Source organism: Felis catus, chromosome C1 (genome assembly GCF_018350175.1).
Source record: "Felis catus isolate Fca126 chromosome C1, F.catus_Fca126_mat1.0, whole genome shotgun sequence".
Classification (NCBI taxonomy): Eukaryota; Metazoa; Chordata; class Mammalia; order Carnivora; family Felidae; genus Felis; species Felis catus.
The window spans coordinates 78,263,444-78,289,251 of NC_058375.1; the positions used below are offsets into that span (position 1 = coordinate 78,263,444).

At 37.8% G+C, this 25,808-nt stretch overlaps 2 protein-coding genes and 1 pseudogene across 7 annotated transcripts in view; 1 reads left to right on the top strand and 2 right to left on the bottom strand.

The window, feature by feature from the left end:
- Positions 1–986, bottom strand: part of GLMN (glomulin, FKBP associated protein) — a 36,543-nt gene extending 35,557 nt beyond the window's left edge. For 3 of the 4 annotated variants that reach the window (XM_045036186.1, XM_006934904.3, XM_003990302.4), the window contains exons 1-2: positions 888–986; positions 5–70 (exon numbers count right to left, since the gene is read on the bottom strand). In XM_045036186.1, the coding sequence (XP_044892121.1) occupies positions 5–43 (39 nt within the window). In that variant the 5' untranslated portion in view covers positions 44–70; positions 888–986. Of the gene's footprint in view, positions 1–4; positions 71–461; positions 622–887 lie in introns of those variants that run through there. The other variant, XM_019837439.3, reaches the window with a different exon arrangement.
- Positions 877–25,808, top strand: part of RPAP2 (RNA polymerase II associated protein 2) — a 98,675-nt gene continuing 73,743 nt past the window's right edge. For all 3 annotated transcript variants that reach the window (XM_011284871.3, XM_045036185.1, XR_006584548.1), the window contains exons 1-6: positions 877–1,127; positions 1,897–1,942; positions 4,285–4,399; positions 13,904–14,002; positions 14,326–14,391; positions 16,289–16,377. In XM_011284871.3, the coding sequence (XP_011283173.1) occupies positions 1,055–1,127; positions 1,897–1,942; positions 4,285–4,399; positions 13,904–14,002; positions 14,326–14,391; positions 16,289–16,377 (488 nt within the window). In that variant the 5' untranslated portion in view covers positions 877–1,054. The remainder of the gene's footprint in view (positions 1,128–1,896; positions 1,943–4,284; positions 4,400–13,903; positions 14,003–14,325; positions 14,392–16,288; positions 16,378–25,808) is intronic.
- Positions 4,586–6,630, bottom strand: LOC109502994 (annotated as a pseudogene).

Sequence of the window (25,808 nt, forward strand, 5' to 3'; positions counted from 1 at the left end):
TTACACATCTCTTTATTATGGATTGAAGTTCTTCCACAGCCATTCCTCTTTATTTTTCCTACTTTTGATGCTGAAATATAAAAGTTATCAGTGATATTAAAGCGTTAATAAGTTGTATTTCATTCTGATGAATTTCTAGTAAATACAATAAGGAAAATGTCAAGTTTTAAAGCTGAAATGTTTTTATTGAAAGTATCTTAGCCTAAGGGGGTAAAACTGTTGCATCTATTAAGAGCACAGTTTTGAAAGATACACTTGAAAAAAAATTTTTTCTCTAGGGTACGCCCACCCAACAGGAGCGCAAATTTGGACTACCTAAATGGCTTAAAAAGGCAAAGTATTTCTTTTCTGAAAAAATTTCCAGAAGGTGTTCCTGAAGTCAGTTCTAATCCTTAGGGAATTAAAAAAAAAAAAATTGTTTAATGTCCCACTTCACAAAACTTGTAGTCAACACAACTCACCCAGAGTGGGTGAAAGTTCAGATGCCCCCTGATCCGAGTGTGACCAGGGAGTTTCTCTAAGAGATGGCAGTCCCCCAAATAATCCAGTTAATGTAATCAGTACACCGCACGAAGGCGAGGCAACCTGCAACTCTCAGGAGAGCACCGTTCCGTTCTCCCAGGCCATCGTTCCTCCCGGAGAGAAGGACAGGCCCGCAATGGGGGCACGGGTCAGCGGGGCTTCACGGCCGCGCGATCCAGGGCAGATAAAGCCCCAGCGCGCGTGCGGGCGGCATCCATGGGAAGCCATTTCTCCCGATGCCTCCTCGCCTAGGCGTACGGGCCCCAGGACCTCGCGGGCCTTGCGGGCCGTGGAGCCGGGTCCTCCGCCGCTCACAGCTAGCCGCGAGCCCGGGCCGTCCCAGACTTCCAGGTGTGTCCACTTACCGGCTGGGCCTCTGGCCACTCTCAGCACCCTCCTTCACTTCCTCCGGCCGCCCAGGCCTCTCTGCCGGCCCCGCCCCGCCCCGGCCGGCCCCGCCCAGCGCTACGCGAGGGGAGGCGGAGCTTCGGGAGACGCCAGCTCCCGGTGTGACCCTCTGACGACGCTACCCATGGCTGACTCGGCTGGGCCGCGCTCCGCCCGCCTCAAGGCCCGGACTCCCCGCGCTTCTCGAAACGCCACAGGTAGGAAGAAGGGCCTCATCCCACAATTGGACCCTGGGAGTTGAACCCCTACAGGGTTCCAGACTAAAACCCGCGGGGCACACCCCAAAGGCTGCTCCAGGGGAGGAGGTCTTCAGGGCAGAGAAGGCCGAGAGCGTCCCTTCGCTGTCCTCGAGTCTTCTACAAAAGACCTCCGGCCAGACCCCCACCTCTTTACGCTAGTGTCCCAAGAATTTTCCCCAGAATGGGCTGTCTCTGAAGGAGAGGGAGTAGAGGTGCTGGAGCCTAGAGCTAGGTCGCCAGAATGGGTAAGTGACCAGGGCAACGTAGGCAGGCCTTGTGCAGCTGGCTTTGAACCTCGCTCGCGCCAGCCCACCTTCGAGATGTACTGTTGCTTAGGTCCTCGGATGATCCTCTGAGGTGTCAGACCCACGGTCTTTTCCTGCGAGCGAGCATTCGGGGGATGGAGGGAGGTTGCCTCTAAAAGTACCCATAGCTCAGATTTTCAGGAGCCCGTAACCGTGTCACTGTGATGCATAAGAAAATTCAATCTCAAAAGAGATACACTCCAAGAAAAATTGGGAAATAATTAACGGAAGTAAACTGGATTCCCTGCCCATTTCATTTGTTTTACACACAGGATTAGAAAGTAATGTGTGGGAAAAGAAGAAAAGGTTGTCTGCGGTTTATTTGAGCAAGAATCTGCCCTGTAAACTAGTGTGTTTGAGTAGACATGACCTACTGTTTTTGTTTTTGTTTTTGTTTTTGTTTTTGTTTTTTTTAATTATAGGTGCTAAACAGACAAATGCCTTAAAACAAGAAGATACTTCTAAAAGGTATGAGAACTACTTGGACAACTGCATTCTCTTATCTGTTGATCTCATGTTAATTGAACTATTTTTAAAAACAATAAAGGCTGATACCATAGAGAAAATTATTATGAGAGAGAAGGGGAAGATCTGAGAATAACTATAAATTCTCCCATAGACTCTTTGTATCCCTCTACTCCAGGCTTGAAGAAAACCAAATCAAGACACTGCTAGTGTAGGTGTAAGTATCTGCAGAAAGATTTGTAAGGGAATAAACATTCCTAAATTAACCAGGTACTCCTTTTATACCTCTTCAGATACACTTTCTTTTTATTTCTTTATATGCTAAAGACTTCCAAGAAACCTTTTCTATTCTTGTTTACATCATGTCCATATCTTCAGCAAAAAGTCTTATTCTGTGTCTTGGCATTTCCTGAAAAGGCTAGGTTTATCTCCTGTCACAAAAAAGTTTTTAGAACAGGAGTAGTCTATGAAGATGATTAGAATACTTATGTCTGTGATTGATCTTTTTTATCAAGTATTGGCTTTCATTTACTCATTCTTTCAAAATTATTTACCGAGTATGAGATATGCCAGACCTGTGTTAGGCCCTGAGGATATGGTTTTGAGCAGAATAGACACAGTTCCTTTCTAGTGGAACAGAGAAATACCAATTAAATTATCACAACTGAATGCATAATTACAAGTTGTGATAAGTGCTGTAAGAGAAAAAACTCTCTGCCCCTCCCCTACTCATGCTCTGTCTCTCTCAAAAATAAATATTTTTTAAAAAGTGAGTGTGGCTGTTACTGAAGGTTTAGATAATTAACAGCTTGAGTTAGCAATTCCTCAGTGCAGGTTGTAGACTGATCCTAGTACAATGCATTGCTCTTACTGGTAGGCAACAATATGAGAAAAATAAAATGCTTTTCATAAAGCTAAATACATTTAATATAGAAAACTTTCTTTTAGTCTATATTCATGTCTTTTATACTTTTTGGATGTAAGAATGGTCTTTATGAAATGGTGGGAGAACAGTTCTTAGTTGCAAATTTCTTTACAAGAAAAAAGTTTTTTTTAACATTTATTCATTTTAGACAGAGCACGAAGGGGGGAGAGGCAGAGAGAGAGGGAGGAGACACAGAATCTGAAGCAGGCTCCAGGCTCCGAGCTGTCAGCACAGAGCCGGACGCAGGGCTAGAACTCACGAGCCTTGAGATCACAACCTGAGCCGACGTTGGTCGCTTAACTGCTTAACAACCCAGGTGCCCCTGTTGTAAATTTCTTCTTATTTTAATGCCCTTATTTGGCAAAAGAAATAGTTGATCTTATGTCATCTTCCTTTTTTGTGGAATGTTATTGTTTTTGTAGAATATTTTTGCTCCAGGCAAGGAATTAGAGTCTAAAGTCTTGGGGGTCACTGAAAATAGGGAGAAAAAATGAATACATTCTAGATCAAGGCCCAGGAGACCAGCAAAGGTAGTTCTGGTAGGAAAGGAGAAAACAGTACAGGAAAGGAGCAAATAAGTTACCAAGATGGTTGGGTATCTCTGTTCCTATGGAAGGATTCTCAACCCTTTTGCACATTAGGATTATCTGGAGCACTTTTAAGAAAACACCAATAACTAGGCCCCATCCTCAGAGATTCTGATGGAATTAACCTGCAGTGGAACGCAGGCATAGGCATCTTTTAAAGAAATCTTCTCAGATGATCCTCATGTGCAAGTAGAGTTGAGAACCACTGTCCTAGAGCCGTTGTTTGATCAAATGGCCTCTGCTTTTATGTTCCATGATGTGTAGGGGCCAGCAAAGGCTGACAGTTCCACTGGTGCCAAGACAAGGAGCAGCTCTCTTGGGAAGATTGTGTTCCTCAACTACACAGTCACGTCAATATAGTTATTTAATAAGATTTTACAGCAAAATAAGAAAACACTTCTTTGCAGATAGGACTCTATCTTGTCAAACTGAGCTATCAGTTAACTTTTGAGACTTGACACACGTTTTTACTTGTAGCTGAAGTTGTCGGTTTCCTCTCATATCTCTCCTGATTTCTAAGGATTTCAGAGGAAAAGGCTGTCTTCTTAGATACCCACAGGAATGATTGAGACAATATAAACGCTAACTGGCAAAAAGATATCACCTATTTTCTTCCTTGTGCTTTGATGCTTGGAAATCAAATAGTCCTGTTACTGTGGCAGACTTCTGTGTGTTAATATTTTGAGACATATTCATCACAGGTAGCAGCGTTAAAAAATATAAATTTAAGTAGCAAAATAGCACATTATGTTTGTGCTGTATTATAAAACAAAATTGGCTGTGATAAAACTTGTAAGTAGAATAACTTAAGTTTTAATTTTATTTAATTTTAGGAAAGCAGAACTAGAAGCAGCTGTGAGAAAGAAGATTGAATTTGAGAGAAAAGCTCTACATATTGTTGAACAGCTTTTAGAAGAGGATATTACAGAAGAATTCCTAAGGGAGTGTGTATGTGTTAAATTGGGAAATTATTACTTTTGTAGTTTTAGATCTTTAAATCTGTGCAATATGAAACTTCCTTGTATTGTCAAAATCTTTGACTCTCCTCTCAGTCACTAGATGCAGGTAGTGTGCTATATAACTCATACATTTTAAAATAATCAACTATTATGCATTCCTTGTTGTATAATGAATTCAAAATGCACTAATGAAAAACAACATGCATATTTTACCCCTTAATAGTAGTTCTTTAAACAAGTCTGCTAATCTCACTTGATTTTTATCACTTTGCACTAATCATCCCAACGTTATTTTCCATATTCTGTGTGTTTCCTATGTTAGTAACAGAAGGTTGTTATTTTTGTTAATGTAATTCTATTAGTTTTGATATTTTAAAAACTTGGAATATAGATCATTTATGATTTAACGTATAACAGGATTGCAGTCTGCATTAAAAGTTTTTTCTTTAACAACTTTATTGCACTAAAATTTTAAATGGAAATTTCTCTTATATCCTCATAATCCTTAGCAAAATTAAAAAGAAAATTAAAACTCTGAACTCCCATTGCAAAAATAATTATTAATGTGGCTCAGAGATTTTTCTAAATAAGAGGAATATAAATATGAAGATATATATACTTTTTAAATTCTGGTGCTTTACTATAGTCTTTGTTTTTTATTGTTGCTTTTGGTTTGTTTCAAGTTGTTATTTAAATTCTATTTAGTTAATATGTAATATTGATTTCAGGAGTAGAATTTAGTGATTCATCACTTATATATAAACCCAGTGCTGATTATAACAAGTGCCCTCCTTAATATTCATTACCCATTTAGCCCATCCCCTTCCCACCTTCCCTCCATTGACACTCAGTTTGTTCTCTGTAGTTAAGAGTCTCCTATGGTTTGCCTTCTTCTCTTTTTTTATTCCCTTCCCCTATGTTCATTTGTTTTGTTTCTTAAATTTTACATGTGAGTTAAATCATGGTATTTGTCTTTCTCTTCTGATATTTCACTTAACATAACACACTCTAGCTCTGTCTGCTTCGTTGCAAATGTCAAGATACAATTCTCTTTGATGGCTGAGTAATATTCTTTTGTACATGTATACACATATATGTGTATATATACTTATGTATATATGTATGTATATATGTATATACATACACACACACACACACACACACACACACACACACACACCACATCTCCTTTACTCATTTATCAGTTGGTGGTCATTTGGACTTTTTCCATAATTTGGCTATTGTTAATAATGCTGCTATAAACATTGGGGTACTTGTGCTTTTTTTTTTTTTTTCACTTTTATGTATTTATTTACCAAAACTTGCATAAACCTGACCTCATTCACCAACACAAAACATACAACCAGGACACACACACACACACACACACACACAGGCCGTGGAAGAGGCTGTCAAGTACTTTGAAGGACAGGAAGGAATGAACACAGCTGGGGGGACTTTTGATTTCAGTTGCAGTTGGGAAGGGCTCTGGTCCCACACACTGGGAAGGTAGAAGGATGAAAAAGATAATAAATAGAATCCTGGGCCCAGCTTGCTTTGGTACATTACAGGTATAGTCCTGTGCATGGCCCGGGCAGCACCCAGCCCTTAGCCAGCAGCAGGAGCCAAGGAGGCAGAGCCTGAGCAGCTGGTGCAGGCAGGTCAGACATGCAGCCAGAGGTCCCCTCCAAACAGCCCCCGGTGCTCCACAAGGCAAGAGGTAAGACTGAGCCAGGCTCTGAAGACCCTCGCTGTTCATGTCTGAGGAAATGGTCTTTTTCCTTTTCTGAATCCTCAGTGAGTGTGAAGTGCCCTCCCACATGGGTGGCTTCCTCTTAACCACACGCAGGTTCTGGCTGCAGCTCAGAGGCTTCTCTCGGGGTCAGGCAGGTGGCTGAGAGACTGCCTCTGTACCTGACCAACACTCATCCTCAGTGTCGCTGTCCTGCAGGCCCCCTGCTCTATAACTGATGGGCGGCCTGAGGTGAGGTACCTGGTCCTCCATGTAGAGGGGATGCTGGTAGGCAGGGGGCAGGGGCATCAGGGATGGAGTGCAGGTCCTGTATGGAGAAGCTCCGCAGCCTTCCAGCCAGTGCACCCTGACTCTTGGTGGTAGGCTGTACAGCAGTCGAAGCAGCAATGTTGAGACCCCCGTTTCCCAAAGCTGAGCATCATCTCATAGCTGCATTCCTTGGCGTGCACGATGCAGGTATTTTGTTTTTTTGTGCAGTATTTTTCTTTCCTTTGGGTAAATACCTAGTAGTGCAATTGCTGGATCATAGTACTTCTGTTTTTACCTTTTTCGAGGAACCTCCATACTGTTTTCCAGAGTGGCTGTACCAGTTTGTGTTCCCACTAACAATACAAGAGGGTTTCCCTTTCTTTTCATCCTCACCAACATCTGTTGATTCTTGGCTTATTAATTTTAACCATTCTGACAGGTATGAGGTGGTATCTCATCGTAGTTTTGATTTGTATTTCGCTAATGATGAGTGATGTTGTGCATCTTTGCATGTGTCTGTTAGCCATTTGGATGTCTTCTTTGGAAAAATGTCAGTTCATGTCTTCTACCCATTTCTTTGCTAGGTGATTTGTTTTTTGGGTGTTGAGTTTGAGAAGCTCTTTATAGATTTTGATTACTATTTATCAAATAGGTCATTTGCAGATATCTTCTCCCATTCTGTAGGCTGCCTTTTAGTTTTGTTTCCTTCCCTTTACAGAAGCTTTTTTATCTAGATGAAGTCCCACTAGTTCGTGTTTACTTTTGTTTCTCTTGCCTCTGGAGATGTGTCTAGTAAGAAGTGGCTCCAGCCGAGGTCAAAAAGGTTGCTGTCTGTGTTCTCCTCTAGGATTTTGATGGTTTCCTGTCTCACATTTTAGGTGTTTCATCCATTTTGAGTTTATTTGTATGTGTGGTATAAGGAAGTGGTTGAGTTTCATTCTTCTGAATGTTGCTGTCCAATTTTCCCAACACCATTTGTCAAAGAGACTGTCCTTTTTCCATTGGATTAGTTGCAAAGATTAGTTGACCATATAGTTATGGGTCCATTTCTGGTTTTCTGTTCTGTTCCTTTGATCTATATGTCTGTTTTTGTGCCAGTACCATACTGTCTCGATGACTATAGCTTTGTAATGTGGCTTAAAGTCTGGAATTGTGATGCCTCCAGCTTTGCTTTTTGTTTTCAAGATTGCTTTGGCTGTTTGGGGTCTTTTGTGATTCCATGCAAATTTTAGGATTGTTCAAACTCTAAAAAATCTTGGTGGTATTTTGATAGGGATTGCATTAAATGTGTAGATTGCTTTGAGTAGTATAAACATTTTAACAATATTTGTGCTTCCAATCCATGAGCATGGAATCTTTTTCCATTTCTTTGTGTCCTCTTCAATTTCGTTCATAAGTTTTCTATAGTTTTTAGAGTATAAATCTTTTACCTCTTTGGTTAGGCTTATTTCTAGGTACCTTACGTTATTTTGTGCATTTGTAAGTGGGATTGATTCCTTAATTCCTCTTTCTACTGCTTCATTTTTGGTGTATAGAAATGCAGTCAATTTCGGGGGACACCTGGGTGGCTCAGTCAGTTGAGCCTCTGACCTTGGCTCAGGTCCTGATCTCACAGTTTGTGAGTTTGAGCTCTTCATCGGGCTCACTACTGTCAGTGTAGAGCTGGCTTCAGATTCTCTGAACCCCTCTCTCTCTGGCCCTCCCCCACTCATACTCTCTCAAAAATAAACAAACATTAAAAAAATAAAAAGTGCAACATTTCTGTACATTGATTTTATATCCCGTGAGTTTCCTGAATTCATGGATCAGTTCTTGCTTTTTTTTGGTGGAGTCTTAGGTTTTCTACATAGAGTATCAGGTCATCTGCAAATAATGAAATTTTGACTTCTTTACTGCTTGTGATGCCTTTTATTTCCTTTTGTTGTCTGATTGCTGAGGCTAGGACTTCTAGTATTATATTAAATAATAGCATTGAGAGTGGACATCCTTTTTCCTGACCATAGAGGAAAAGCTCTGTTTTTACCCATTGAGGAATATTAGCTGTGTGCCTTTTGAATCACCCTGCAGCACAGGAATAAATCCCACTTAATTGTGGTAAATAATTCTTTTAACGTTATGTTGAATTCGATTTCATAGTGTCTTGTTGAGAATTTTTGCATCCATGTTCATCAGGGCTGTTGGCCTGTAATTCTCCTTTTTAGTGGGGTCTTTGTCTGGTTTTGGAATCAAGGTATTGCTGGCCTTGTAGAATGATTTTGGAAGTTTTCCTTCCATTTCCGTTCCAAATTGTTTTGGAACAATTTGAGAAGAATAGGCATTAACTCGTCTTTAAATGTCTGGTAGAATTCCCCTAGGAAGCCATCTGGCCCTGGACTTCTGTGTGTGGGAGATTTTTCATTATTGATTGCTTTTTTTTTTTTTTTTTTTTTTGCTGGCTGTGAGCTTGTTCAATTTTGTTTCTTCTTATTTCAGTTTTGGTAGTTTTTGTGTTTTAGGAATTTGTCCATTTCTTCCAGGCTGCCCAATTTGTTGGCAAATAATTTTTCATAATCTCTTGTGATTATTTGTGTTTCTGTGATGTTGGTTGTGATCTCTTCTCTTTCATTTGTGATTTATTTGGGTCCTTTCTTTTTTTGATAAGTCTGGCTAGGGGTGTATCAGTTTTATTAGTTCATTCAAAGAACCATCTTCCTACTTTCATTTATCTGCTCTACTGGGTTTTTTTGTTTTGTTTTGTTTCTGTATCATTTCTTTCTTTTTTTTTTTTTTTTAAATTTTTTTTTTTTCAACGTTTATTTATTTTTGGGACAGAGAGAGACAGAGCATGAACGGGGGAGGGGCAGAGAGAGAGGGAGACACAGAATCGGAAACAGGCTCCAGGCTCTGAGCCATCAGCCCAGAGCCCGACGCGGGGCTCGAACTCACGGACCGCGAGATCGTGACCTGGCTGAAGTCGGACGCTTAACCGACTGCGCCACCCAGGCGCCCCTGTATCATTTATTTCTGCCCCAATCTTTATTATTTCGCTTCTGCTGGCTTTTGGCTTTATTTGCTGTTGCTCTTCTAGCTCCTTTAGGTGTAAGGTTAGATTGTGTATTTGAGATTTTTCTTGTTTCTTGAGGTAGGCCTACATGGCGATATACTCCTCTTATGGCCACTTTTGCTGCATCCCAAAAGTATTAGACTGTTATGTTTTCATTTTCATTTGCTTCCATGTTTTTTTAAGGTTTATTTTTATTTATTTTGAGAGAGAGATAGCAAATGTGGGAGGGTTAGAGAAAGAGGGAGACAGCAGGGTCCATGCTGTCATCGCAGAGCCTGATGTGGGGCTCAAACTCACTAACCCTGAGATCATGACCTGTGCTGAAGTCAAGAATTGAACGCTCAACTGACTGAGCCACCCAGGCGCCCTGAGCTTCCATGTATTTTTTTTATTCTTTCTTTCATTCCTGGTTATTCAATTTATTGTTTAGTAAGATGTGCTTTAACCTCCGTGTATTTGTGGTCCTTCCAAATTTTTTTCTTTTGGTCGCTTTCAAATTTCCTAGCATTGTGGTTTGCAAATACGCATGGAGTGATCTCGATCTCTTTTTACTTGTTGAGAGCTGATTTGTGACCCAGTATGTGATATATTCTGAAGATTTTTTATGTGCACCCAAATGAAAGTGTATTCTGCTGCTTTAGGATGAAATGTTGTGAATGTATCTGTTAAGTCCACCTGGTCCAATGTGTCATTCAAAGCCATTGTTTCTTTGTTGATTTTCTACTTAGATGATCTGTCCATTGATGTAAGTGGGGGGTTAAAGTTCCCTACTCTTACTGTATTGTTACCAGTGAGTTTCTTTATGTTTGTTATTATTTGGTTAATATATTTGGGTGCTTTAAGTTGGGGACATAATTATTTACAGTTATTAGATCTTGTTGGGTAGACCCTTTTATTATGATACAGTGCCCTTCGTCATCTCTTGTTACTGTCTTTGGTTTAAAATCTAGTTTATCTAAGTATGGCTACTCCAGCTTTCTTTTGACATCCATTAGCATGTCATGATAAATGGTTCTTCATCCCCTTACTTTCAATCTGCAAGTGTCTTTAAGTCTAAAATGGGTATCTTGTAGCTAGCATATAGATAGGTTTTGTTTTTTATCCATTCTAATACTGTCTTTTGATTGGAGCATTTAGTCCATTTATATTCAGAGAGATTATTGATAGATTTGATTTAGTGCCATTGTATTATTTGTAAAGTTATATTTCTGGTGATGTTCTCTGTTCCTTTCTAGTCTTTGTTGCTTTTCGTATTTCTTTCCCACTCAAAAAAGTCCCATTTAATATATCTTGCAGGGCTGGTTTAGTGGTCATGAACTCCTTTAGTTTTTGTGTGTCTAGGAAACTCTTTATCTCTCCTTTTCTGGTTGACAGCCTTGCTGGATAAAGTATTCTTGGCTGCTCTTTTCCCATTCAGCATGTTGAATATATCATGTCACTCCCTTCTGGCCTGCCAAGGTTCTGTGGAGAGATCTGCTGCTAACCTTATTTGTCTTCCCTCTTAGGTTAGGAATTTCTTTTCCTTGCTTTCAGGATTCTTTGCTTATGTCTGTACTTTGCCAATTTTACTACAGTAGTCTTAGTGTTGGCCTGCTTTTGTTGATTTCGATGGGGGTTCTCTATAGCTCCTGGTCTTGGATGTCTGTTTCTTTCCCCAGATTAGCGAAGTTTTCAGCTGTAATTTGGTCAAATAAACTTTCTTTTCCTTTTTCTCCTCTCTTCTTTTGGGACTCCTGTGATACTAATGTTACTATGCTTTATGGGGTCACTGAATTCACTAAGTCTACATTCCTGATCCAGTATTTTCCTTTCCCTCTTCCTTTCAGCCTCATTATTTTCCATAATTTTATCTTCTATATCACTTATTTGTTCCTCTGATTCTTCCATCCTTGTGTTCATTATACCAGTCAGTTTTGTATCTCAGTTATAGCATTTCTTATTTCGGCCTAATTTTTAGCTCTTTTATCTCTGCGGTAAGGGACTCCCTGGTGTCTTCTATGCTGTCTCAAGCCCAGCTAGTATTCTTATGATTATTGTTTTAAATTCTGGTTCAGGTATATTACTTATATCTGTTTTGATTAGATCCCTGGCCATGACCTCTTCTTGTTCTTTCTTCTGGGATGAATTTTTCCATCTTGGCATTTTGTCTAGGTCTCTGTCTTCTCTGTGTTAGGAAAGCCTGTTATGTGTCCTGCTTCTAACAGTAATAGGTGTGTGTATTAAGAAGAGGTCATATACTGTCCAGGGCCTAGCACTTCAGGAAGTGTTTCTGGTGTATGCTGTGTGCACTCTGCCATTGTGTTTTGGGTGCTCTTTCTGTCCTCTGCAGAATTTCTCCTTGTCTGTAATGGGGAGTGTTTGTACCTTGTCCACTGTGTGATTAGTTTTAAGTATTTGTGTTTTGGTCAGCTTATTAAGAGTATAGATCCTGTTTCCCCTAGAGCTGACACTTTGCAGCATTCTGTGGTTAGTAGACTTGGTGGGTGTGGAGGACCATTGTGCTGGTCTTCTGGGAGGGTGGCCTGCTGCTGCTTTGACTCTCAGACATAATGACCCTAGTTCAGAAGCACCTGAAGAGCTCAGGGAGGACAGGACTTGGTGTAAGCAGCTCAAGCCTCTACTGTGGGCTCTTTACTGCTCACTGAAGTCCATCCATGCTAAATGGCATCAGCTGGCTCTCTAGTCCCCAGAGAGGGGAGTTTGTACCCACCACTGTTCAGGAAGTGCTCACAGAAGAGCAAACAATCTCCCGTCATTTGTCCCAAGCATTCCTCAGATCTCTTCCTTCACCCTGTCTGTGTCCGACTCATCTACCCATCTGGTGGTGCAGTGCTACTATGGTTTATCTCAGGTGCGATGGCTAGGTTTCAAAATTCCATATTTTATGCACCCAGTGTGGCATGGACCTACTCTGATCCTCTGGGGAAGGGTCTCACAACACTGGGGCTGGTGCCAGTTTGTCCCAGAAGGGCAGTGGCACAAATTCACTGGGCTTGAAGTTTATGGTAAAACACAGCAAAAAGCCACCATCCAGGTTAGCTGCCCTCTACAGCTGTCTCTGTTCCTATCCTAATGAATGGGGCAGCTCAGTGGTACCTGCCGGCCCTCTTGTCCTTGGAGAGGCAGTGCTACCTCTCCCAAATGCACTCCAAGAGGGGAAACTGTCTCTGCCAGTACAACCCAGGGCATCCTCAGACCATGCTCTCTGCTCCCTGGCCTCTGCCCTCCTTCTCCACAGGAGCACCGTTGTGCCCTACAGCCTCCACCCCAGTGATGGGTCAGACTTCTAAAACCAGACTTTGAGCTCCACTGCTTGTAAAAACTTGGGATAATCAGCCCCTCTCTTTTTCCCCATCAGGGGTTTTGGCAAAATGTTTTCCTTGTGCAATGCCCTGCATCCTGCTCATTCCCTCTCTTTCTCTCCTTTCTCCTAATTAGGGCTCTCTCCTTTCTACAGCACCACTGATTATTTTCTCTCCCAAATCACATCTTCGCCCTTCCTGCCTTCCACAAATATGTCCTCTTTTCTCCCCCTAGCTGTGCATCTTATTCTCTCAGTCCTAAGATCGATTTCCTGGGTGTTAAGAATGATTTGATATTTATCTAGCTGTGTTCCAGGGATGTGGTAAGCATAGGATCCCCCTCCTGCTCAGCCATCTTGACTCCTCCCCTCTAATGTGACAGTATTTAAATTGGTACATGTAACTACATCAGAATCTGCATGCATGATGCCACTAAAAACAAAGACAAACCAGAAATGCTTCATTTGAAACAAATACCTTATATCACTCTCAATAAAAAGTTGTTCAGTCCCTGGGAAAACAGAAAAACTTGTTCAAAAGTGATCTCAAAGTTATGAAACGAGTTGAGATTTGAACGTGAAGATATCAAAGTATTGGTGTTAGCTTATAAGTACCATCTCACCAGTCTCCTATACACATTTTTCAGAAACTGGAAAATTTTGCACAAAAATTTGTCAGGAATCACAATGACACGTTTGATACACTTTGTTTTTTAAGACTGTGCTTCAAAAATAGGTAAATTATATTTTATTTTCCATGGTTTATTTTTTAATATTTTTTTAAATAAAATAAACTTTTCAGTATTTTGCTTTGGTATAGCAATGACTATAGCACCAATTCTTTTTCCTGCCTCAGAATTACTTCATGAAGTACTTACCTACAACGATTCATAGTCTCCTGAGACAGAAGTTTTTTTGGCTATTTTTGTTTGTTTTTTTAATAGCTAACATTTTTGAGTGCTTACTGTTTGTCAAATGTTTTTCTACGTTTATTACCTTTATTTTCTCCTCTTATTCTAACATCATATTTATAAGATAGACTGTTATTATCCCGGAATTTTCAGATGAGCTCTGTGAGGCTTAGAGAGCTGATAAATGAACTTTTCTAATAATCTAGTGGGGGAATGCCCCTCTCATTTCATTATAGGGGAAGTTCATCACACCTGCTCACTACAGCGATGTCGTGGATGAGCGTTCTATTATCAAGCTCTGCGGTTATCCTTTATGTCAGAAAAAGCTAGGAATTGTAAGTAATTTTTTTAAATAGAAGCTTTAGGGGCACTTGGGTGGCTCAATTGGTTGGGTGGGTTGTGGGATTAAGCCCCTCATCAGGCTCCCCTGCTCACATGCTCTCTCTCTCTGAAATAAAAAAAATAAAGTATAATAAAGTAAAATAGAAGCTTTAATTTTTTATATTTAACAAAGTACTTTGTAGATAGTACAAGAAATGGAACTGAGGTCATGAACTAATTACTTGAATTAACCAAAGATTTGTAGATGATTTAATCTTACAACAAAGTTTATGTTTATTACTTGAATTCTTCTTAAGCTGTACTTTCTTTTTTTTAGGTACCAAAACAGAAGTATAAGATTTCTACCAAAACCAATAAAGTCTATGATATTACTGAAAGAAAGGTAAGCTTAAAGGCTTTTTTCAATGTGGCAGTTAATTTTTAATACACTAAATGGAATTCTAAAAATAATTGTTTAGAAGTTTGCCTTTTAGATGGTTGTCATGTTAAAAGTTTATTTGTGAATATTGCCTTCAAGGTGTTAGAAAAAACTGCTTATGCTTTAATTAATATTTGGACGTTTAAAAATTAAAAGTGTATACCGGCACAAATTCAGGCAAGTAAGTCATGGAATAGAATAGAGAGCCAGAAACAGATTAACCACATATGAGGACACTTTATATGTGACAACAGGAGTATTGTAGATCAGTAGAGAAAGGATGAATTTTTTTAAAAAATAGTACTGACAGAAGTAGTTATCCATATGGAAAAAAATGGAAATTGATCCTTACATCAGTGTACATAAAAAAAATCAATTTTAAGTAGGCTACAGACTTAAATTTAAAAGATAAACATCTTTTTGAAGAGAATATGGGAAAGTATCTTTATAAACTCAGAGAATTTCTTAAATAAGATAGAAATATTACAGACCATAGAGGAAAAATTGATGTTTTCTACATTAAAATTAAAAACATTTGCTTATTGGAAGTTTCCACAAAAGAGTGAAAAGATGAGATAAATTAGAAGGAAATGTATTTCTCACATATAACTGACTAAAGATTCATAACCAGGAAAAGACAGAAAACCTTGTAGAAATTCTATGGAAGGAACTTGATAATGAAATATGAAAAGATGCTCAGCCTTATTAATCAGGGGAAAAGCAAATAAAAACATTGATTTACAGTCTCCAAATTAGCAAAATTATAAAAATTTGACAATATTAGAAACTCTTTAACTGCTGGTTAAATAAAATTGGTGCAACTCTTTTGAGAACTTCTTTGGTATTATCTAGTAAAGTCAAGTTCACACATTTTTTATGACGAGGCTTTTCTATTCTTGGTATATATTTTAAAGAATTTCTTGCCCATTTCTTCCTAGTTGGGTTAACAAAATATATGATATACTATCATTCAACCTTTTTAAGGAAGGAAATACTGACACATGCTACAACATGGATAAACATTGAAGACATGATGCTAAGTGAAATAAGCCTGCACAAAAGGACAAATATTAAATGATCCCACTTACATGAGGTAACTAGAGTAGTCAGATACATAGTTATGAATGTAGAATGGAGATTATAAGAGGAGGCAGAAATGAGTTATTGTCTAATGGGTGTACAGTTTCAGTTTTGCAAGATAAAAAGAGTTCTAGAGATGGATCATGGTAATGGTTGTACTATGGTGAGAAGGTGTTTAATGCCGCTGAACTGTAACACTTAAAAACAATTTAGATGGTAAATTTTGGTGTATTTGACCACAATTTTTTTTAATTTTAAAAATTCTTAAAGTGCTTACAGTCACATTGTAGAGATAGCAGAAAAGTTAGAAACAACTCAATTATTCATAATAAATAAATGGTAATATACTTACACAATTGAATGTAATGTATATATAAGCCACAACTACAAAAATCTGAAAACTATAACTTGGAACAAAAAACTCAGAGAACATAACAATATGATTACATTCAGACAAAGTTTAAAATTGGTTGAAACTAAATGGTATCTTTTGTAGGGATGTTTCTATAGATAGCAAAACTAAAGGAAAGCAAGGGAATAAGGAACACAGAATATGATAGTGGTTACCTCTGGGGAATGTCGAAAGTGATGCTATCCAGGATGGACACATAATAGAGCTTCGAAGGTACTATACCTTATTCTTACCTTGGTTGGTAGATTCATGGGTTTTCATTATTTTCTTTGAACTACATGTTTATGTTTTATACTCTCTTCTGTACATAAGTTAGTTGTGTTTCACAGTAAGAAAAAAATAATTTTCTGATTTTAAAATGTTTTTCAGTGTTTTTGCAGCAATTTTTGTTACAAAGCATCTAAGTTTTTTGAAGCACAAATTCCTAAAACTCCAGTATGGGTTCGAGAAGAGGAAAGGTAATTTAAATCATTACATATATATTTGTTCATATATTCCAATAATTTCTTTCTACTTTTTGGGATGTATAGAGAGTAGTTGTAGTTTCCTAAGAATGTTACCATCATACACATTTTCATTGTGGAGAAATGGTTATATTTTTAGCTTAGTTATTAAGGATTTTACACTTAAAATCAGAAAGTAAATATAAAAGTTGTTTCTTTGTTGTTTTAATCACAACACCTGAACTTTGCTTTCTGCTATGCAAGTTATTTCTATTAACCCTATTAATATTATAATTCTAGAGTAAGAATGTTAAAGTTTTTCAGGATACTAAAACTGAGGATCCACTGAACTTGTTTTGTTGTTAGAAAACTATGTACTAAGGTTAAAAAGTTCAGGTAACTAATTCATTCAATCTTTATTAAAAATCAGTAAAGTATTTTATAAATTTAAAGAAATCCAATTTAATTTTTAGCAAAATGTTTATGAATATTCCTGGGGTTTGCCACTTGGGAAATGTTTAAACATTTACAACATTTTAGTAGTTGCTGAATTTGAGAGAAAATTTATTATTGAGGGACAAATGCCATAATACAGTAAAGGTAACAAAAATTGTCATGTAATCAAACTGTATTGTCTAAAGTCAGACAAGCTTAAATGAGATAAGGTCTCAACTCATGCTTCATAAAGAATATTATAACACAAGGCAGTGTTATTTGTGGTAAAATAGTATCAGTGCTAAATAAACTTAGTGACATAAATGTAATGTGATGCAAGGTAACTAAAGATATTTGCCTTAAAAAAAAAAACACCTCTTATTAAAGTCTTATCTGATGCACAAGGTAGTATGAAACCACTGTAGTTTGAACTAGCATCATTTGTACTGATGACAGTCCCTTTGTTGGCTGACACCTTTGCCTGCAGATCCAATGCTGTGTGGTTTAGAATATGTAAAACATACCACCCTATAGCCTTTGTTAATTGAATTACACATAGTGAAGACTAAATTGTTCACTATTTTTCCACTAGCCTTTCTTATTTGAAGAATAAAGGTTGTAGCATTGTCCAAGGTGAATGGGGAGCTACGAGCACTTTCTTAACTATCACTTTTTGTCTCTTTTACTTTCCTTTAGAGAAAGCGCAAGTGGGGAGAGGGGCAGAGAGAGAGAGGGAGAGAAAGAATATGAAGCACACTTCACTGATGAGTGTGGAACCTGACATGTGGCTTGATCTCATGACCCTGAGATCATGACCTGAGCTGAAATCAGGAGTCAGACACTCAACTGACTAAGCCACCCGGGCATCCCTTTTTTCTCCTTTCCTAGCATTTCTTTGGCTAGATCTGCTCATCGCCTTTTCAACCTTATGACAGCTACACATATTGCTGTATTCTATTCCCCAGCTGTTAAGACCACTGTTTCCTTAAGTTATCCCTAACTTTGTTTCCAGTGATATCTTCTCTACTTGCTACTTTAGCTCATCCTCATCCCTGCTTCAAAACCATTTACCAAACTACCCTTCCTGTCATCTTTATATTCTTCAGATGTAGTTATTGGTACTTGCTTTAGCTAATTGAAAATAGTTCTTCTCTCTAACCTTTTTCTAAAATCTTATTCTAATATGTTCATAATACCCACCTTTCCTAGAACATGAAGGTCTGTCACTTTATTTGTAGTTCTTGAAATTCTACCTTATCTATATGCCCTTCCCTACCTCACCAAAAAAGAAAAATGAAAATGGCTTTGGTTTCCCTCAAAAAACCATTTTAATTTACGTGCAATGTTTGTAGTAAGTGCTTAGTACTGGCAGGCTGTCCATACCTGTACGAGCACACACACACACTTAATGAAACTCAACCTATGAGTTTAAATTGAAATTTTAATTGGATGGCATAATAAATATACAAGTGAAACAAATTTGTACTTATTCTAATGGGGACAAGTATTGGGGAGCCATGAAACACTTTTGAACAGAATTTGATCTGACATTGATGTACAAGATGAGTTAAAGAAGAAAGGATCATAATTAAAGAGCTGAAAGGTCCTTAGAAACAATTTAATCTAACATCTTTATCAAACAATCTCAGTAAAATTAAATATATTTCTTAAGCTTGTGATAGGTTCTGAACGTTGCTAGGATTCTATTATATTTCTCTTTGATTTGAAGTAACCAATAATCTATAAATAAACATTTGTCACAATGTACATAGTATTAACTGTAGCCCTTATTTATGTGTAATACTTGTCAGTATATAATCATATTAGTATCTTTTATATTTGGTTGCGTGTTACTTTAATTTATAAATTCTTATGGGCATGAATTATGTCGGTTTATTTCATGAATCCACTAGAGGTCACTGTGTCTTCAGAGGATGTTTATTATATTTTATGTGTTCTAATGATCAGAATTCTAGAATTCATATTATTTTAAAGAGCTTTTCTAGCTGTTGCACATATAAGCTCTACAGAAATGTGACTTTTTTTTTAATTTTCTTTTTTTAATGTTTATTTATTTTTGAGACAGAGAGAGACAGAGCATGAACGGGAGAGGGTCAGAGAGAGGGAGACACAGAATCCGAAACAGGCTCCAGGCTCTGAGCTGTCAGCACAGAGCCCGATGCGGGGCTCGAACTCACGGGCTGTGAGATCATGACCTGAGCTGAAGTCGGCCGCTCAACCGACTGAGCCACCCAGGCGCCCCCAGAAATATGACTTTTAAAGAAAGTCTCTTCGCATATAGTATGGGGTGTAACACTTCAAAACCTGTCTCCTTTAAAGAGGAAAATGGTTTCTTTTAAATGGCAGCATTTAGTATGGCAGAGATGTTTTTAATGAGCTTAAAGTAAGCCATCATCATAATAACTTGCATCACCTTCATAATTAAATCATAATCATAATTGTTTTATTGTTGATTTTATTTTATTGATATTAATAATTATTAAGCAATTTAAAATTTTAAAAATAAGAGCAAAATTTTAAATCCACTCAAAGAATTGAGTATTTTATTGCAATGATTTCCAAAATTTTTGACCACTATATTTTTTATGTTATGATTCAATACACATGTAACTGAAACAAAGTTTTATAAAATGATATTTATCCTCATTACTTGAACAGCCTGATACTTTCTACTCTATTGCTTTTTTCCTTTTAATGTTTATTTATTTTGCGAGAAAGAGAACAAGCAAGGGAGGGGTAGAGAGAAAGGGAGAAAGAGAATCCCAAGCAGGCTGTGCTGTCAGGGCAGAAGCAAACGCAGGCTCCATTCCATGACCTCGGAATCATGACCTGGGCTGAAGTCAAGAGGCAGAAGCCCAGTTGCATGAGCCATTCAGGTGCTCCTACTCTGTTACTTTTTTTTTTTTTTTTTTTAAATGCTGATAGCAATCCACTTAATTGGTTGGTCAATTCTAATATGCAGTTTTAAAAGTACTCTTGGAGTGCCTGGGTGGCTCAGTCGGTTAAGCATCTGACTTTGGCTCAGGTCATGATCTAGCGGTCAGTGAGTTTGAGCCCCACATTGGGCTCTATGCTGACAGCTCAGAGCCTAGAGCCTGCTTTGGATTCTGTCTCCCTCTCTTTCAGCCCCCCTCCAGCTCATGCTTTATTCTGTCAAAAATGAATAAACATTAAAAAAAATTTTTTTTTAAGTACTGTTTTGTTGTATCCAGCTTAGGTTTTTAGTTGTTTCACTATAGGAAAGTCTCTTATCAACACTAAGTCTCAGTTTCCTCATTGGTAAAGTAGAAAGTTGCAATTAAACTCTTAGTTCCCTTTAGTTCTAATGTTTTGCAGTTCTGAGTCAGTCAACTGCTACTGTAGTGAAAGTTTCCTAGATAGGAAATGTCTTATTTATAAAAAGTGGTGAAAATTAAAATTGTAAGCATAAGACTGGGAAAATTTTGTCGGGAAGTCTGTCTCATTTAAGAATTTAGAATAAATGTTACTGACTTGAATAATTTGAACTCTTCAGTCTATAAAGATAAAGGCTGATGAAAGATTGGAACAGAGTTCTTAAATTATGAAGAAACCCAGGAATATATTATAGCATGTTCAGAACAACTTGAAGTTGGCATCTTCAGGGACACTATGATCTTCCATACTCTTTGGAAACAGAATGTTGAATTTGACTCAATTTAGTCTTATATTGTTATGAAAGCTAATATAAATTTATTCACCAGACTCCAAAATACTAAAATCTTTAGTGTCCCTTAACACTGCTAAGATACTATTTTATACCATAGAAGGCTGTGTATCTCATTGCTTAAAATGTGTAAGTAGCTTTAAGAAGGATATAGAGAAATTCATGAATTCTAGCTCCATACTTCTATTGAGGCTTTGGAGTCAGAAGGTGCCTTAGAGGTTTTCAAGTCCCTCATTTTTATTATTAAGATATGAAAAAATATGTGGAGTGTATCTTCAATGTCATGAAGAACAGCAGTGCTTCTCCCAAAATGTCTCCTGATGCCGTGTCAGAGACAGAACATTGACCTAGATGGACTGGGTCATGACGCAGTATGATGCATCTCATGTTGTGAGTTAGAAATTTTTCACCCACTTGGTGGCCAGAGACAGACCACATATTTGTTCCTCTTAGACAGTACGCTCATTTAGATAGTCATATAGTTCCATTTATAAATCCTGTTTTGTTCACTACAGGCTCTGACAAATCTTTGAAGGAAAGCGGTTTCTTTGTAACTTAAAAAATCAGGAGTTAAAACTAAGATGGAAGGACAAATGTTGAGAATCAAATTATAGTTTAAAAGATCAAAATGGGGTGAATGGCTAATGCTGACAGAGCTAAAAGCGCCATCATGTGGCCCAGAGTAGGGGATTTTCACACATGCTTCTTGGCAATAAACAGTATAATCTCAGAGGTGCGGAAGCCAAAAACCTCTGCAGAACAACTTCTCTAACCTCTTCCTGAACAGCCACTTCTGTTGCTGGGTGTACAGAATAAAAACTTGTCTTAAAGAGGTTTTAACATGTCTCATATTATATTTGAAAAATTTCCACCACAGGGGGGAATTGTAGCCTGCTGTTTTTGTTGGTTTATGTATAGTACACATATTCTGAGTGATACAAACACATATATGTGCATATATACACACAAGGTTATTTGGCACAAGTTATTTCTAGTTTTAGATTTATATTGCTAAAGTTGCAGTTAATCATGTAATTTATACTTCGGTGAAAATAACATTAAAATGTTTATGAAGAAGCAGTTTGAAGGTATTCTTTAATTAACATGATTATTTTTTTTTAAGTTGAGGTCCTATCAGATTGAGAATAATCCGGGGCAATGTCAACTTCGAGGGGAATGGAAGATACATAGAACAAAAAGAAATGGCACTTTTGCAGTGTCTGGGTGGCTCAGTCGGTTAAGGATCCGACTCTTGGTTTTGGCTCAGGTCATGATTTCACAGTTCGTGAGTTCGAGCCCTGCGCTGAGCTCTGTGTTGACAGTGTGGCGCCTGCTCTGGGTTCTCTCTCCCGCGCGCGCGCGCTCTCTCTCTCTCCCATGTGCCCTCTCTCCCTCCAAATAAATAAATAAACTTAAAAAAAAAAAAAGAGGGGCACCTAGGTGGCTCAGTGGGTTAAGTGTCTGACTTCAGCTCAGGTCATGATTTCATAGTTCACAGGTTTAAGCTTTGCATGGGGCTCTCAGCTGACAGCTCAGAGCCTGGAGCCTGCTTTCAGATTCTGTGTCTCCCTCTCTGTCCTTCCACCACTTGTACAATCTCTCTCCCTCTCTCTCTCTCTCTCTCTCTCTCTCTCTCTCTCTCTCTCTCAAAAATAAACATTAAAACGTTTTGAAAAGAGACAGGGCACTTTTAACAAATAGCTTTTGAATTTCATTTAAGGATAGAAAAGAATGCAATATAACTTAGTGCCTCATTCTTTCTAAACAGCTATAGCAAAACAATAAAACTGAATTTTTATATTGAACCTTTCATTTAATAACCTTATTAAGTGCCAATCTAATTTATTTTAGTGTCACATATTATTCTCCATTTTACAGACTGGGTATCAGGGAGACTGTTAAGATTACTCATCAAATATCTAGAAACAATGTTCAATATAGTTTTCTTTACCTGAAGTAAGAAAAATGAAACAAAGGAGGGGAAAATAGTCACTTGTAAAGTATATTGAGTTCCTATGAGAAAGATTAAACAAAGGTAGTACCCTCACAACTTTTTAAAGTCCTTTTTCTGATTTTATAGGCAGCATGTTGTAGAAAGAGCTTGAACTTTGAAAGATCCAAATTCGAATCCTAGATTTACTAGTTAATTGCTTAACCTCTCAAAACTTTAGATTCCTCATCTGTAAAGAAAAAAAAGCCATAAGTTATATGAGGATTAAGTGAAGTTGTATAAAAAACAGCTAGGACAAAGTGTGGGTAGATGAAAATATTCTGGAAATGGATGATGGTGATAGTTGTACAAAAATACGAATGTACTTAATGCCACTGAACTATAATTAAAAATGGTTTAAATGGTAAATTTTATGTAATGTATATTACACCACAAAAAAAAAAAAAAGAAAGCAAGCCAAGGCCACCTACCATATGGTAGGCAGTTTGTATATTCTGGCTTTCCCCTTACCTTTAGAAATTGAGGGTTTTTTTTTTTTTCTTAATTCTTAAGTGTTTTTCCTTAAATGTTGTTATGTAGCTGGGTTTTCTCATAAAATTATCTTAAACTGCATTCATGATTCAGAATAGTGTTTACATTTTGATTATCTCTTAATTCAGCCATACATAGACTTACTCTTACATGGGCTATTCTACCTCCAAGATCTTGAAATAAGAGCTTCCCGTTGTGACCACAACCTCTATCTCATCTACAGCTATCACTCTTGAGTATGCTTTGTAACCTCATTTTGACCTCCTGTCTCTACCTTAGCTCTATTCTTCTAGGTTGGACAGACTTTCATTAAATTTGTTTTCTTGAGCTCCACAGTCAGCAGTTAGAGTATTGTCCATTCAAACAATCCCAGATTCTTTCTCCCTTAACCTTCTACCATGTCTACCTTCCCAAGTGACAGTCATCTTTTTTTTTTCTTTTAAAATGTTTATTTAAATTCTAGTTAGTTAACATAGAGTGCAATATTGGTTTCAGGAATAGAATTCAGTGATTTATCACTTACATATAACACCCAATGCTCATTATAACAAGTGCCCCTAATACCCATCACCCATCTAATCCACGTCCCCACCATCAACCCTTAGTTTGTTCTCTATTGTTAAGAGTCTCTTATGGTTTGCTTCATTCTCTCTTTTTGTCTTCTCCCCCGCCCTTCCTATGTTAATCTGTTTTGTTTCTTAAATTCCATTTATGAGTGAAATCATATGGTATTTGTCTTTCTCTGACTAATTTCGCTTAGTGTAACATACTCTAGCTCTATCCACTTGTTGCCAATGGCAAAATACTCTTTTGATAACTGAGTAATATTCCTTTGTATATATACGTATACCAGATCTCCTTTATCCATTCATCAGTCTTCAGTAGTCATTTGGGCTCTTTCCATAGTTTGGCTATTGTTGATAATGCTACTGTAAACATCAGGGTGCATATACCCCTTCAAGTCAGTATTTTTGTATCCTTTGGATAAATGCCTAGTAATGTGATTGCTGGATTATAGGGTAGTTTTGTTTTTGCCTTTTTGAGGAACCTCCATACTGTTTTCCAGGGTGGCTGTACGAGATTGCATTCCCAACAGTACAAGACGGTTTTCCTTTCTCTGCAGCCTTGCCAATACCTGTTATTTCTTGTTATTAATTTTAGCCATTCTGACAGGTGTGAAGTGGTATCTCATTGTGGTTTTGATTTGCTGCTGATGAGTGATGTTGTGCATCTTTTCATGTGTCTGTCAACCATTTGGATGTCTTTTTTGAAAAAATGTCTGTTCACGTCTTCTGCCCATTTCTTCACTAGATGATTTGTTTTTTGGGTGTTGAGTTGGAGAAGCTCTTTATAGATTTTGATTACTATTTCTCAAATAGGTCATTTGCAGATATCTTCTCCCATTCTGTAGGCTGCCTTTTAGTTTTGTTGTTTTCTTCCCTTTACAGAAGCTTTTCTATCTGGATAAAGTCCCACTAGTTCATGTTTACTTTTGTTTCTCTTGCCTCTGGAGATGTGTCTAGTAAGAAGTGGCTCCGGCCGAGGTCAAAGAGGTTGCTGTCTGTGTTCCCCTCTAGGATTTTGATGGTTTCCTGTCTCACATTTTAGGTGTTTCATCCATTTTGAATTTATTTTTGTGTGTGGTGTAAAATTAGTCTAGTTTTATTCTTCTGCATGTTGCTATCCAACTTTCCCAACACCGTTTGTTGAAGAGATTGTCCTTTTTCCATTGAATATTCTTTCCTGCTTTGTTGAAGATTAGTTGACCATGTAGTTGCAGGTTCTTTTCTGGGTTTTCTATTCTGTTCTCTTAATCTATATGTCTGGTTTTGTGCCAGTAGTATACTGTCTTGATGACTACAGCTTTGTAATGTAGCTTAAAATAAGGAATTGTGATGCCTCCAGCTTTGCTTTTTGTTTTCAAGATTGCTTTGGCTATTTGGAGCCTTTGTGGTTCCATGCAAATTTTAGGATTGTTTGTTCTAGCTCTATGAAAAATCCTGGTGGAATTTTGATAAAGATTAAATGTGTAGATTGCATTAGGCAATATAGACATTTTAACAATGTGTGATTCTTCCAGTCCATGAGCATGGAATGTTTTTCCATTTTTTCGTGTCCTCTTTAGTTTCCCTCATAAGTTTTCTATAGTTTTCAAAGTACAGACCTTTTACCTCTTTGGTTAGGTTAAAATTTTTTTTTTTTATGTTTATTTTTGAGAGAGAGAGGAAGAGGGAGAGAGAGAGAGGGAGTGTGAGCAGAGGAGAGGCAGAGAAAGAAGGGGAACACAGAATTTGAAGCAGGCTCCAGGCTCCACACTGTCAACACAGAGCCTGACACAGAGCTTGAACCCACAATCTGCGAGATCATGACCTGAGCTGAAATCGGACACTTAACCGACTGAGCCACCCAGGTGCCCCTCTTTGGTTAGGTTTATTGCTAGGTATCTTATAGTTTTTGGTGCAATTGTAAATGGGATAGATTCCTTGATTTTTCCTTCTGCTGCTTCATTATTGGTATATGTATTAATGCAACAGATTTCTGTACATTGATTTTTATATCCCATGACTGTGCTGAATTCATGTATCAGTTTAGCAATTTTTTGGTGTAGTCTTTCAGGTTCTACATAGAATATGATGTCATCTACAAATAGTGAAAGTTTGATTCTTCCTTGCTGATTGTGATGCCTTTCTTGTTGATGTTTTTCTTGTTGTCTGATTGCTAAGGCTAAGATTTCCAGTACTTTGTTAAGTAGTAATGGTGAGAGTGGACATCCCTGTCTTATTCCTGACCACAGAGGAAAAGTTCTCAGTTTTTCCCCATTGA